This window comes from Choristoneura fumiferana, chromosome 9 (genome assembly GCF_025370935.1).
Source record: "Choristoneura fumiferana chromosome 9, NRCan_CFum_1, whole genome shotgun sequence".
NCBI classification, from domain to species: domain Eukaryota; kingdom Metazoa; phylum Arthropoda; class Insecta; order Lepidoptera; family Tortricidae; genus Choristoneura; species Choristoneura fumiferana.
Genome location: NC_133480.1, coordinates 8,393,157 through 8,407,498, shown reverse-complemented (window position 1 = coordinate 8,407,498; position 14,342 = coordinate 8,393,157). Strand labels below are relative to the sequence as shown.

At 39.1% G+C, this 14,342-nt stretch overlaps 1 protein-coding gene across 2 annotated transcripts in view; it reads right to left on the bottom strand.

The window, feature by feature from the left end:
- The window catches only part of LOC141431128 (vacuole membrane protein 1-like), an 82,343-nt gene that overhangs the window by 5,292 nt on the left and 62,709 nt on the right, over positions 1–14,342 (bottom strand). For both annotated transcript variants that reach the window (XM_074092141.1, XM_074092140.1), the window contains exons 3-8: positions 5,517–5,617; positions 4,086–4,205; positions 3,472–3,571; positions 1,842–2,023; positions 1,084–1,284; positions 288–512 (exon numbers count right to left, since the gene is read on the bottom strand). In XM_074092141.1, the coding sequence (XP_073948242.1) occupies positions 288–512; positions 1,084–1,284; positions 1,842–2,023; positions 3,472–3,571; positions 4,086–4,205; positions 5,517–5,617 (929 nt within the window). The remainder of the gene's footprint in view (positions 1–287; positions 513–1,083; positions 1,285–1,841; positions 2,024–3,471; positions 3,572–4,085; positions 4,206–5,516; positions 5,618–14,342) is intronic.

Below are 14,342 nucleotides of genomic sequence, written 5' to 3'. Positions count from 1 at the left end.
TGCAATCAAGGTTTGATCATGAGCTGATTATATCCCGTTGGATATGTCTAAAATAATTTGTTTCAGGTTTCAGTTCAATGTCAATTTTCTTTTTTTCCTGAAAGCATAAGCTGGGACTTGGGACTATACGTTTTTACAAACTTTTATTTAACTTGCAACGTTCGTATGTAACTTTATAATTTTTTTTATTCTCTTTCTAAACGAATGGCACGCACAAAACGAAAATGCACGACTCTATTGTTTCATAATGTATTCAATTGTTCTAAGTAAAAACTGTTAAAACTTACCCAACAAGTGTCTCATTGAACGATATGATGACAAACATCTTCTGTATATGCATCTTTATGACCGCCTTGCCCAGGACAGTAGCTCCGAAGAACGTCCAGAAAGGCACGAGGAAGTGCCCGCAGGTCAGCCCAGCCAAGTCGAAAAGTGGGTTTGGTATAGATGCACAGGCCAGGATACCAATGAAACCAATCTGCTCTACTAATTTCTGAACTGTTTTTTTGGCCCTGAAAAGTAATTTTTTCAATTGATTTTTAACAGCTTCTTATCAGTGTATTTTCTAAGTGTGTATAACCAAAGAGACAAGCTTTAATTTCAAGTTTGAAAAAGCGTTCCTTTTCCCATGACGATGGGCTTCTCATTTATGTTTAGTACGAAGATTAGCAGCCTAATATGCTTCTTTTATCTTGGGCACAGTGTGTGCCGCACAACTCTCCTTAACGGCTGATCTGTGCGAGTCATTAAGCAAAGTGAAGTCGAAGCCAGCCAAGCAAATCCAACGCCAGTCCCCATTCAAGCCAGCGCTGGCCTGGCTGGCCCGTGTTGTTTAGATAAGGCTAACGGGATTCATTACATTCCTGGATTATACCTTGTGGGTCACTGGCTTAAAAAATAGGCTGCCGCTCTACTCCCGCCAGTGTTGGCAGCTATCGGTTACTTGAAAAACTGTTTATACGAGGCCAAAACAAACCCAGCGCTGGCTGCCAGTAAAACTGGGCCAACATTGGCTTCATCTACGACACATCATCTTAACTGAAGACCTTCGCGACGTTGTTTCATGGACTAGTCCAATCTCACCTGCTCATGGTGGACTCGTCGTCAATATTCAGCTCGGCCACACTTCCCCCAGACAGCCGTGCCGCGCGAGCCATGAAATACGGGGGCAGTTCACCCAGTGCCGTCCCTATGCCCCACATCATAGACTCGACTCGGACCTTCGCCATGATGTTCCATATGGATACTGTGTTGTTGGGGTCGATGACCGCTGGGCAAATTATACTGGAATAGGAAAATTTTAAATTACTTTAAGCCTCTCAAGTCTCTGGAGTCCTCTGTCTGAATTCTTTAGAACTTTCTGATAAAGATGGAGGATGAGAGAATTTGTAAAGTAGACGAGATGTTATAAAAATATCTCAGCAGGTGGTGATTGTCGATGTGGAGACGAAGAACGCCAAATTAAAAGATACTGGGCGGGACACGCCTGTCGCATGCATCCGGATCGCTGGACAAAAGTTATAAGACGGGCACCGGCAGATCTAGGAGGAGATGGCGGAACGATTTGGACCGTTCCCAGTCAGATTTGGTTAAAAGTAGAGTAGAGGCGAGTGAAGAAAAAAGGGGAGGCTTTTGCCCAGCAGCGGGACACACTACAAGATAAATAAAAAAAAAGGTGGTTGGGTAAGTTTTACTTTACTGAACAACCAGGTAGTGTTTTTCAGTAACTAAAAATTGGTATTTGGGACTAAATAAAGTGATATTTATTCCAGTTGCGTCTTGGTATCACTGTTTGACAGTGTCAACAACCCTCACAAACGGTAGATCATAGCGATACTCACTCGTTAGGATAAGGCGGCTCCGGGAAGTTCAGGGCTCCACACTCGTAAGCCGCGAGCGTGACCCGCGCGATGTGCGGCCCGAGGTACAACAGGAACGTGTGCAGGCCAGTGCCAAGGCCCACGGAACTGCAGACCCCTAGCACCACCCACCAGCCCCACCAGGCCAAAGTTGAGATTACTAGCTGGAATGGTGAGAAGTGGTGGTTATTCTACATCGTTAAAAGCTTCTTTTTAGGATCATCGTGCTGTTCTGTTCTGTGGTTTTAAAGGCCTACTCTAGCTGGGGGGCTACTACGAAATTCAAAAATCGAAGTTCGTATCGTCCCGTTCAACTCACTCACTTAAATAGAGTCAGCGGGACGGCAAGACACAAAGTTCGAATTTTGCACTTCGGAGCGGGTTTACGCCTATTAAAAATTGTATGAGCAGCGCTAACTGCACGCACGCGTCGCGTGCGATGGATTTTACCGGTACCCGCCGTACCAGTACACCAGCTAGCGTTGGCTCCAAATACTCTTTAACCAGGTAAACACTGATCGGAAATATCGCGTAGCGGAAATGTCATAATATGTAATTTGTTTCGTAAATTTATCCAGGTAAATATACTTCGTCGCTTTTAGCATTAAAAATAAGGTAAATAATTCTATATTTGACCTAAAAACAACTTAATTATAACAAGTAACAATTAAATTACGATGCAGCATAGTCATCTATATTATTATCCTAATATCATAAATGCGTTTTGCGCAACGGCTATGGAATATGGTTAAACGTATTTTCTAAACAGACTATAGATTTGGCCCTGACCTACCACGCGTAAGCAAGGTTATCTTTTGTTAAACGTGTTTTCTAAATAACTCTTGAATAAGATCTCAACAAAATTCACACTTCTTTATACAAGTTCTGAAAAAATCTGTGTTAAGAAAAAATCGGCAAGAAAGACAACAAAGTATGAATATTCTAAATTAAATTTACCTCCTGTTTCACCATCCATTGATTAAATTTATTTGACGGATAAATGTGATGACGTCTCTGTTTGTTTTGTTCGAATAGACGGAGACGGCGTCACATTTATCCGTCAAATAAAATTAATCAATGGGTGGTGAAACAGCCTCTTTAGACTATTAAAAAAACAGAAAATATTTTCAGTTACGCTGGATAGGATTCGAATGCGCATCTCTTTTTCGGATGGGTTGGTCGGGAGCGACATAGTGCAGTTGATAGCAAACTCGTCGCACATAACCGAGTATGATTGCCGGGTCAAATCTCGTTCAGTGGGGCTACTACGAAATTCGAAAATCGAAGTTCGTATCGTACCATCCCTCTCACTCTCGTATAAATAATATAAGCGTCAGCGGGACGGCACGATACGAAGTTCGAATTTTTCACTTCGCAGTATAGGGCCTGAGACCTTATTGTCTAACACACTCGGAATTACAATCGTTTTCACCACTTCTATCTGTCACACGGTATAAGACGAGGGTAGAAAGAGATGAAAGCGATCGCGAACGTCAGCGCGTTAGACAATACGGCCTCAGGGCACCCGAAGCAATTTGTCATTTTTAAAATATCTTTCTTTTATTTGTCTTTTCTTTTTCTTAATAACTTATTTTTTACATTATCTACTCACATGTACATAGGCTTGATGTGGTCCCGCTATGTGGTAGGACACTGCTGTGCCGCTTAACAATAAGACAATTGATAGTGCCAGCAATTTGTACGCGAACAATCTGTAAATAAGAATAATTTACTCCGTTTCACAAAAATCGATTTTGTTTTATTTAGTTTTTGGGTGAAGACCAAAAAGTTGCACACCGTTAAAGCTGCGTTAGCAGGTAGTTATAATTTCCATTAACTTTTTCCGTTGTGACACGGAAATTATCCATACAAATGTACCTATGATTAATTTTCGTGTCACAATGGAAAAAGTTAATGGAAATTATAACTACCTGCTAACGCAGCTTTAACGGGGTGCAACTTTTTGGTCTTCAACCTTGTAACGTTTAGTATGTAATGTACAGTGGCGGCGCAGGACTTTACTGCATTTGTATGTACCTACTCTGCATTTACAAATATCTTCTAAAGTTTACTGTATATCGTTATTTTAAATAAACGATAAATAAGCAAGAACGCAAACATTTAAACTAACAAGCAAAGTTATGTCTTTATTATATAAAGTATATACCTAGGTACTCCAGACAGTATAGTAAAAATATGGAAGGCAGGATTTGCTGAATAACTCACCTTTGAAGACCAGTGGAAATCAGCGCGAACAGTTCGCGGAAGAAGTATTCGAGCGTGGTGACGGGTCGCCTCCACAGCACCAAATTATTATCAGCGTCCATGCTACTGTGGCTTCTTATTCTGGAACACAAATTAAGTGGTTAGAAGGAAAATCAATTACTTTGGTAAGCACTATTAGAATAAGTAGTTTTTATCAAACTGTGTGCCCGCTACTGAATTATCAACTTTCCTCTAATTATACTCGTAATTAACTAGTGACCCACTTTGGGTTCGTACGGTTGCAACTTAAAAAAACCGGCCAAGAGCGTGTCGGACACGCCCAAAATAGGGTTCCGTAGCCATTACGAAAAAATTAAGTAATATTTTCTAAGGATTTCCGTATTTTATACGGAATTTTCCAAGCTTAGGTATATTTTATACCTTAGGCTGCTATTTATTTTTAAACTACTAATAATTCTCAAGCAAACTTAGCCGTTATAGTTTTCCTTGTAAGTTTGATATACTTACTACCATCCTGAATTTTTCAAATTTTTCCCCACCACCGTTTAGATTTACATGGGGGGGGACGCTCGATTTTAATGAAAATTTGCAATTTAAAGTTGAATATTTGGCAAACAAATCCCTGAATCGAAAAAGCGTCTCACCAAACCCCTAATGGTTTTAAAAGACCTATCCAACGATACCCCACACTATAGGGTTGGATGAGAAAAAAAATCACGTCTATATCACGTCTTTAAGTCTATGGGAGGTAACCTAAAAAAAATTTTTTTAGAATTTTTTATTGAACCATTTTGTCGGCATAGTTTACATATATATTCGTGCAAAATTAGAGCTTTCTAGCATTGATAGTCCCTGAGCAAAGCCGCGGACGGACGGACAGACAGACAGACAGACATGGCGAAACTATAAGGGTTCCGTTTTTGCCATTTTGGCTCCGGAACCCTAAAAATGGAATCGAACCCGGGACCTCAAGCTTCGTAGTCAGGTTGTCTAACCACTAGGCCATCTGGTCTAATAGCTATACTTTATTGGTGAACTAACTAGGTAGTGCAAAAATGTAGGTATAAAATATCAAAACCAAACCACAATAACTGACAATAGGGATGTCGACGCCACAAACCAACGGCCACTTCGGTAAAGATAAGTCTAGAGCGGACAACAAAAATAAACTCCTTATGTTGTCCGTTCATTTATTCTCAATTACTTTTAAATTCCGCTCAATTATTTTTGAAGTTCGCTCAATTACTTAAATATTTTTGAAGTCGCTTAGAAAATTATGTTGTTTCAGCCTAATACAAAATCAATAATCAATAATTGACTCGCGATTAGTTAAATTAAACATTATTTTTACGAGGTCCTAGCGCGAGTGCTACGGCTGCAATTGCATCTAAAATTGTGGTTTTCACTACGTACAGCGCCTTAACGATCTACCTGATCTCCTTAGGATGCGGGTTGTGGAGTCCGTTGCGCGCGCGCTGCTCAGTATCAGCTTGCACGGCGGCCGCCAGTTTGTAGTACCCGAGACGGGCTAGCTGCCAACACAAACAAGCAACAAATTATACCTTTTATTAGACTAATTGTGATCGCGACTTCGCCTGCGTTCCGCGTATTTTTTTTACTGGTATAATAATACACTTTTAATACTGTTATCTTTAGTACCGATTTGAAGATTTGGTGGAGCAAGCTAACCACCAATTGGTGTGAGCACCGTCACCAAGAAAGCGCTACAATTCTAAATGATTGACATTTTTTGTTATATTTTTTAATAATTATAGTATTGTAACTTTTGTGGTGTACATTGAACATTACAATTCTTGTCATTGATAAACAGATTTTTCTGGGTTGTTTAGTCTTTAGTTTGAGTTTTACTAAGGCTCGAACTTCAATATATATTTTTACTGACAATTATAATATTCCGGTAATTGAAATAGTCATATTCCGATTCTCATTCGCCAATGAACTAACCTCTTTATCTCATAAACCATTCTACACCTTTCTCGGGGGCTTTTCATAACATACTGCATAAGTAATTTATTGATTCAGGCGTTACTTTGCTACATCACATGCACGACATCTACGTCTGTGGGACACATCGTTACCACGAGGATCATCGTAGGACGCTGTTTTGCAATACTGAGTCAACTCAACGTCATTTTGCAATAGGTAGGTACAATTTCAACTGTTAATAGTACATTGTGTCTTAAGGGCGGTAAATAATGAATTACGAACGAGAGTCTGACTGAGGGCTTTAATGAGTCGATGTTCGTAATTCTAGTACCGCCCGTGCGACATACAATATTTTTCATCACTTTTGCGAGTAAAATTCTATATTTGTAAAAGAAAAATTATTATTTTTTTTCAAAAATTGCCGATACCGCTGATTGCGCTCTTGGCAGCGCCAGCTCCCACATGTGCCATGTGCATGGCGTGCGTGTGTAGCGCGCGCACGGAGCAGCAGCACGCCATGCAGTTTACCGACCTTGGGTTTCATGACATGAAAATTAGTACGGGCAATGACTCATTTACCGACCACGGGTTTCATGACAAGCACATTAAGGTCGGGGGTTTTATTCGGGGAGTTGCAACCAAGGTAGCCTGCATGTTACGGCACTGTTTACGAGCAAGTGTGATGAAAAATACTTTTCAGGGTTGTCATTGTATTGCAAAATATTAATCAGGGTTAACACACTTGCAAAACAGCGTCCGATAACCAAGGTCCAATTAAACTTAAATTATAGTATAGATGATCAATTTGATAGCTATAATAAAATTGAAAACATCAACAATACTAATTATAATAAGTATTTCATTGATGTACGCGTATGCGTCATATAAAGTAGAATGACATATCTATCATTATCATAGACATTTGTCAGCTGTTGATTTAGTTTTCTGGCGTAAGTTGGTAAGTATTAAAAGTACAACAGAAATAAAGAAAAATATCATTAGTCATGGTCATTTCAGCTCATACTCATGGTGGCATGCAATTTCAATTGTAAATACAGCTGTGTTTTCTAACATAGGTACATAATGATTAATTAAATGTAATTATTATCTAAAAAATAACATCAAAATCAATCGTGCACAGTGGTGAATAAAAGTATCATGCACAGTTCATATTAAAATACAGTACGTACGATGGTCAGTAGTAAAAATAATATAGCCCAGTAAATAGCCGTGCTATATTTTTCGCTGTGATAATCAAATCCATACTAATATTATATGCGAAAGTAACTCTGTCTGTCTGTCTGTCTGTCTGTCTGTCTGTCTGTTACGCTTTCACGCCAAAACCGGCTGAACCGATTTGGATGAAATTTTGGTACAGAGATAGAATAGACCTTGGGAAAGAACATAGGCTATTTTTTATCGCGAAAAAGAGGCTTTAAAGGGTAGAAATAGGGGATGAAAGTGTATATGGTGGAAGTTCGTCGCTCGTCGAAGATAATACCATGAAACTTGGCATTTAGACATTTAATCCATACTTCCATACTATCTATAACTAATATTATAAATGCGAAAGTAACTCTGTCTGTCTGTCTGTTACGCTTCACGCCTAAACCGCTGAACCGATTGGGATGAAATTTGGTACAGAGATAGAATAGACCTTGGGAAAGAACATAGGCTATCTTTGAAATAGGGGATGAAAGTTTATATGGTGGAAGTTCGTCGCTGTCGAAGATAAAACCATGAAACTTGGCATTTAGGCATTTAATAAGAAATAAGTCGATATTTAGTTGAGGTTTTTTGAAAATTCGACCTGTGAGGGGATGAAAGTTTATATGGAAGGTCTTCATTATCGAAGATAAATCGATGAATCTTTATTAAACTTGCTATTTCGGCACGTGATAAGAGAAATAGATATTTGTTCGCGCGTTTTTTTAAATTCATCCTGAGAGGGGGTGAAATAGGGGATGAAATGAAAGTTTATATGGAAGATCGTCATTGTCGTGAAGATAAATCGGTGGTTCTTTATGAAACTTGGCATTTGGGCACGTGATAAGAGATACATAGATATTTGTTCGGATCGGATCGGGGCGGAGGCAGGGTGGCAACGGAGTGGAGCGGAGGCAACGGATGGAGCGGAGACAATGTGGGCTACAGCGGAGGCAGTGAATTAGAGCGGAGGCAGTGGATCGGAGTAGAGACAACGGAGCGGAGGCAGCGTGGCAACGGAGTGGAGGCGGAGGCAACGGATGGAGCTGAGACAATGCAGGCTGCAGCGGAGGCAGTCAAGTAGAGCGGAGCTGAGGCTGGCGGAGCGGAGGGCTGGCGGAGCGGCGAGGCTGGCGGAGCAGAGGCTGGCGGAGCGGAGGCTGTGGGGAGGAGGTAGCGGAGCGGAGGCAGTGGAGGCAGAACGTAGCGGACGCTGCTGAGCGGAGCGGAGACTGTGGAGCTGATTGATAGTGGTGCTGATTATGATGATTGGTGATGATGATGGTTATTGTGGTGATGATGATCGATGATGATGAAAGACAAAAAAAATTTTTATAAAAAATGTCTCATTTGAAAACTTTACCTGCGGGGGGGATGTTAGCAGAGGGAATGATGCAGTGTTAGCAAAGCCTATTAAGCTCATAAGAAAAATGTACGCAATGTGAGGTCATCATGAAAAAAATTATGATTTTCAGATTTATTGGAACTCTGTGTAGCTAAAATGCCGTCTTAATTATAATCCTACCCTCCTAACTTACAATAAAGGACGTAAGGTGTCAAGAGTTCACTATGAAGAATGAGTCCTTTTGTGTTGGCAGGGTAGAATACACGTCGTTTTGCTAAAATGTGGCTACCCGCCAAAATAATTATGTTTTACTAAAGAACATGGATGGATGGAAGAACAAAAAATATATATATTCATAGCAATGTATTGAAATGGTTATTTTCAGTAAACCGTAGAAGTTTTTATGTGCTATTATTGGCAGAATAGGTATCCTAAATACATTAAATACTTCCCAAAGTTACTATTCCACGCGGACGAAGTCGCGGGCAAAGCTAGTTATTTATATGTTGCTCTCATAAAGTACGGTCACGATCTTTAATTTGAGATCCATTTTGAAAAAAATAATATTTGAATTGACATACAGCCGAGGAAACTAAAGCGTACTGGGGTGGAACCTTTGTACTACTAATGTCATGTTGACATCCCTTAGGTACATTTGTCAAAGAAATAACAGCAAAATTGATTATGAAAAGGTTCCCCCTGGTACGTGATTCAGTTTCCTCGACTGTACAAGATAATCGGTCTTGAGTGGGTCACAAATTAAAGATCGTAACTACTCTCGACTAGGTTTTTAACTGACGGATTTACGTGATGCCGTCTCCGTTTATTCGAATAAAAAAAAACAGAGACGGCATCACATTTTATTCGTCAAATAAATTGAATCAATGGATGGTGTAACAGGGGGTAAGTGATTAACAGTTCGCCAATAAACTGTAGTAAGTTCAACGGAATGAAAGCCAAGCTTAAGAGAACCTTTCTGACATGGTCGAATCTAAAAAAGCTTCTATTTTTTTTTAGATTTCAGGGCTAGTTAAACCTACCTGGTGCCATCCACGAAGACACGTGATTTTATCAAAATTAGACATTAATGACATTGTACTCGTAATAAGAACCACGGCACGCGTCACCGTGCGTGATGACTCTACCTATAGATTTGGGCTATTCTAACTGGTCCGTATCTACTCATTGCAAAAATCACTATAACTCAAAAGAGACGTATTTTCCCAGAGATAGGACCAAGCTAGGTAAATTATTCGTCATCGAAAGCCCCCACAGTAAATTTCGTCGAAATTCTTAGATGGGTCAATCAACTATTTTACCGACACTGGGCGTCTCCTGCGTTACCAAAATTGTCTCTGGCGTTACCAAAAAATCGTACTTCCAACAAGATATTTCACGGTTTAATAGGTTGAACTTACGTAGGATGGCATGTATTCATGTACAGTACACCATCTATTAAATTACAGAAAGCACATGTTTACTTACAAAAATATGCAATTGTTTGAAAAATATCGCGAACAGATAGAGTCGGTAAAAAAGTTGATTGACCCAGATCCGTAATAATATACAAGAATTGCTCGCTTATAAATATAAGATAATACTGAAATACGCGGCAATTAATAACCAAACTGTTGAAAACTTTATAATCTTCTTAAATAACAAAAAACACTTACACTCGCGTGCCGAAAGCGTCAACCACTGGCAGTTATCAATTAGTATTTTTATACATACTTAGCAATTAAACTTGGCGAAGTGGATTTTTATTTACGATGTACCTAATACTATTTTATAGCAGCCTCGAGGCGCGGCCGATGCGTCGGCCAGCAACACAGTGACATCACAGTACTAAAGAAACGTTTCACTTTCGAAAACAACTTTCGCTCTCACTTATTTTCACTGTCGTTTGGTACTGCCGTGATTTTATAAGACCGTAAGTCTTGGGTGGATGAGTTTAAATTTAAATGAAATGTGTCAGTCAGGCTGTGATTTAGTGTTACGTAAATATTGTCCATGGAGTCGATTATAAACGCATCAAAATTGCGTAGCGTAAAATAAAGTGAGAATTAGAATGAACTTTTCTCATTATAAATCTGCATAGTGACAAAAAACCGGCTAAGTGCGAGTCGGATTAGAGCATCGAGGTTTCCTTTTCCAGTATCAGAGTGGCTACTACTACGAAATTAAAAATCGAAGTTCATATCGTACCGTCCCGCTGACGCTAATATTATTTAATACGAGAAAGAGAGGGATGGCACGATACGAACTTCGATTTTCGAATTTCGTAGTAGTCCTTCAGAGCCCTACTTTAAAGCAACATTTACGCAGTGTCTTTAGATTGGCATTGGCTGGTTACTGACATACCGTCAGGCATAAAAAATATGATTACATACTTTTCTTTTCAGTTGTGATAAACGAGCAACATTCATAGCAGCAAAAGAAGCAAAAATAAGTCTGTATTTTATGCTCTTTGTATGAAGAAAACTTATTTTTCGCAGATACCTACTGATCAGTAGAAAATTTGAAATAATTTTCCTTTACTTGTGCTTTAAAGACTTTATTCCTTCTTGCCAAAGATAATTCTAACATAAGAGGAAGTTACAATGTTTGATTCCCACGGCTTTTGTATGAAACACACTTTCAAAAGGATCTCAGGGTCCCGACAGTTCAACTTTTAAGTTACTGCTAATTAATTTTTTATAAGGCAATTGTTTTTTTTTTCTTTCGACGTACGGAAGCCCACATACCGACATACCTCTCTTCATCTCTGGAGGTGCTTCCGTCTAGCTAGATCAATCAAATTCTTTGAACTTTGATCTTCAGGTCATTTTATAGTCAGTCTTTAGTATTTCAAGAGTGGTACTTACCTACTACTCTACCCACATGTTGATTACGGTATGTAATAAACAGATACAAATAATCACTACCAGATCAGACAGAAGAGACTGCTGTTTAGTATATATTATTATATAGCTACCAACTATGTATTGTATGTATATAAATAAAGTAAATGTGTAGTGTAATGAAACAAGTTTTTGATAACTGATTGTCGGTCACAGACGAGTTCAATATACAGATAAATGTTCATTGTTTTGTCTTGTCTTTGTCTCATACGGCTTCCAAAAATGCCCTGCGCTGACGTATCATAAATGCGGTGACGTAAGAGTCATGTCACTGCGTTTACGGAGTCAGTATTATAGTCCACCGGTGTGGTCGATCCTTTGTGACTGAAAGAAAAGCAAAATAGAATGTACCATAACGAAATTGTAACTGAACTGAAGTCGTAACGAAACTAAGAAAATTGTATCAAAACCTGATTCGGTTTCGTTAAAATTTCCTCGGTTCGTCACATTTCTTTTAATTTCATTGCATAAGTATTACTTAGGTACATTTATTTTGATTACCTACTATGTAAATGGCACTTGAAAGTCGTTCTCTTCGTAACTTCTCCCATCGTCAGTGAACATAAGTTAGTTTGCGACGAAATATGGTAGGTATACTATTTAACCCCAGTTATATAGCACCCTCTAGATAAATACGTTAAAATTAACTTTACACTATTAGGTACTGACCCTTCAAAATGATTCTCGAGAATTACTCGATAGCAATAAAATCACAACAACAACACAAACACTCAATTTAGATTTCGTTCATTGCAGATGGAAAACTGCAAAAGTCATTAATAATTCATGTCAAGCAAGAATGGATCAATTGCTGTTTTTTACGTCTTATAATGACCATTGAAACATTAGTTATGGAAATGACTAGTTTCTATTATTTACTAAGTTGCAAAGCATTTTTTTTTACAGATATAAGTGACATCCCGGATCCGCTGGATTTTCTGACTGATTTTCAGGGAACCTCAATCCACAGCAGACCATGTTTCAGCCAAAATTACTCGTTTTCCTTCTTCTGACTCCTAAACTAGGCTATTTTATGAGATTTCAAAACTCTCTCACTCAATCGATACTTGACATGTTTTACAGTTTGTTTTAGTAGGGATTAAATGGTTTGCCAAATCATAAATCTGTGAAATGATGATAAATCCACTAAATATTTCACACGCATATATATACCTAGTGCCATCCACGAAGACGCGTGATTTTGACAAAATTAGACATTAATGACATTGTAATAAGAACCACGGCACGCGTCATCGTGAATGACTACCTATAAGTAGATGCTTGTTTCCTAATTGCATAGTTTTGCTTGTTCATATACCGAATCCTCAGCCTCCACTCCTTTGATTTTTCTAAGGCCTCCAGACCTCTAAATCTGGCCCTGCTAATCCTGCTGGTAACTGTACACATTAGAATCAATTCATTCGAATTTAAACGTACGTAGCAACTAACGTTCGACTTGACACCGTGGCATCAATCCAAAGCAGCAGCAGTGGCATTAATTTTGTCCCTATCCCAATTTTCTATTGTAGTAACTACGAAGCGCTATACACTGATATACACTCGTTTTAATACACACGTACACACAAGCACACGGAAAATTCCCCCCTAACTTCACACATACTCGTTTCATTTTCCACCACACGGGTTAGCAAGGAATACGAAGAGCTATTTAAAGTTTTAGAACCTTGACATTAGAGTCGATATTTATATAGTGGGCGCGTTACTTTGCGGAAATAATCGAGGTGGCGTGATCATCGCGTGCGCTTGCGCAGTCCACTGACCTGAATCGTTTGATATGCTCTCTATATGAATAAATGGTAATTATTATACTAGACTAGGTAATTCAAAATGGCTGAAATTTTTTAATCAAATACTGAGTGAGCAGGCCTTCCTACTATACTATTACTGCTACTCTCCACATTTCTAGTAGTTCGCACCCACAGAAGTTAAAACAGAATTTCGTAAGCCCGAAAGTGAATATTAAAACGCCGAATGTTTTACTTAAATCTCAAAAGTATGTTTGACCTAATCTATACTAAATATTATAAAGAGGTAAAGTTTGTGAGTTTGTAGGGGGTAATCTCAGGATCTAATGATCCAATTTAGATGAAATTCGGTATACAGATAGTTTGAGTCCGGGGAAGGACATAGGATAGTTTTTATCCGGAAAATAGCATAGTTCCGGCGGGATAAGCGATAAACGAACTGATGATGTTGATGATGATGATGAACTAATTTTCACTACCACTACTGGCGTACCTACTAGAGTTAGTAGGTACGCCAGTAGTGGTAGTGAAAATTGCAAGCATGCAAGCAATAATCTCTGCTTGCATTATTGCTTGCATGCTTGCTTGCACTATTTCTTGCACATTTGGGAGTATGCTTGCTTGATCTGTTGTTTGCATGCTTGCTTGCACTATTTCTTGCACATTTGGGAGTATGCTTGCTTGACTTGTTGTTTGCATGCATGCTTGCTTTCTGGCGTACACGCTTGCTTGCTTGCCTGTATGCTTGCTTGCATGCAATGCATGCATGCTTACATGCTTGCTTGCATGCTTGCTTGCACTACTTCTTGCACATTTGGGAGTATGCTTGCTTGCCTTCTGGCTTGCACGCTTGCATACATGCTTGCCTGTATACTTGCTTGCATGCTTGAATGCATGCTTGCTGGTACTATTTCTTGCAAAATTACATGCTCACTTGCAAGCTTGCTTATATAGATGGTTACTTGCATGCTTGCTTGCATGCTTGCTTACAAGCTCACTTGCATGCTTGCTTGATTGCTTGCTTCTTTGAAATGTTTATGGTTCACGCTAGCGAAGCCGTGGGTGAAAGCTAGTACCTAAGTAAAAACGCGAA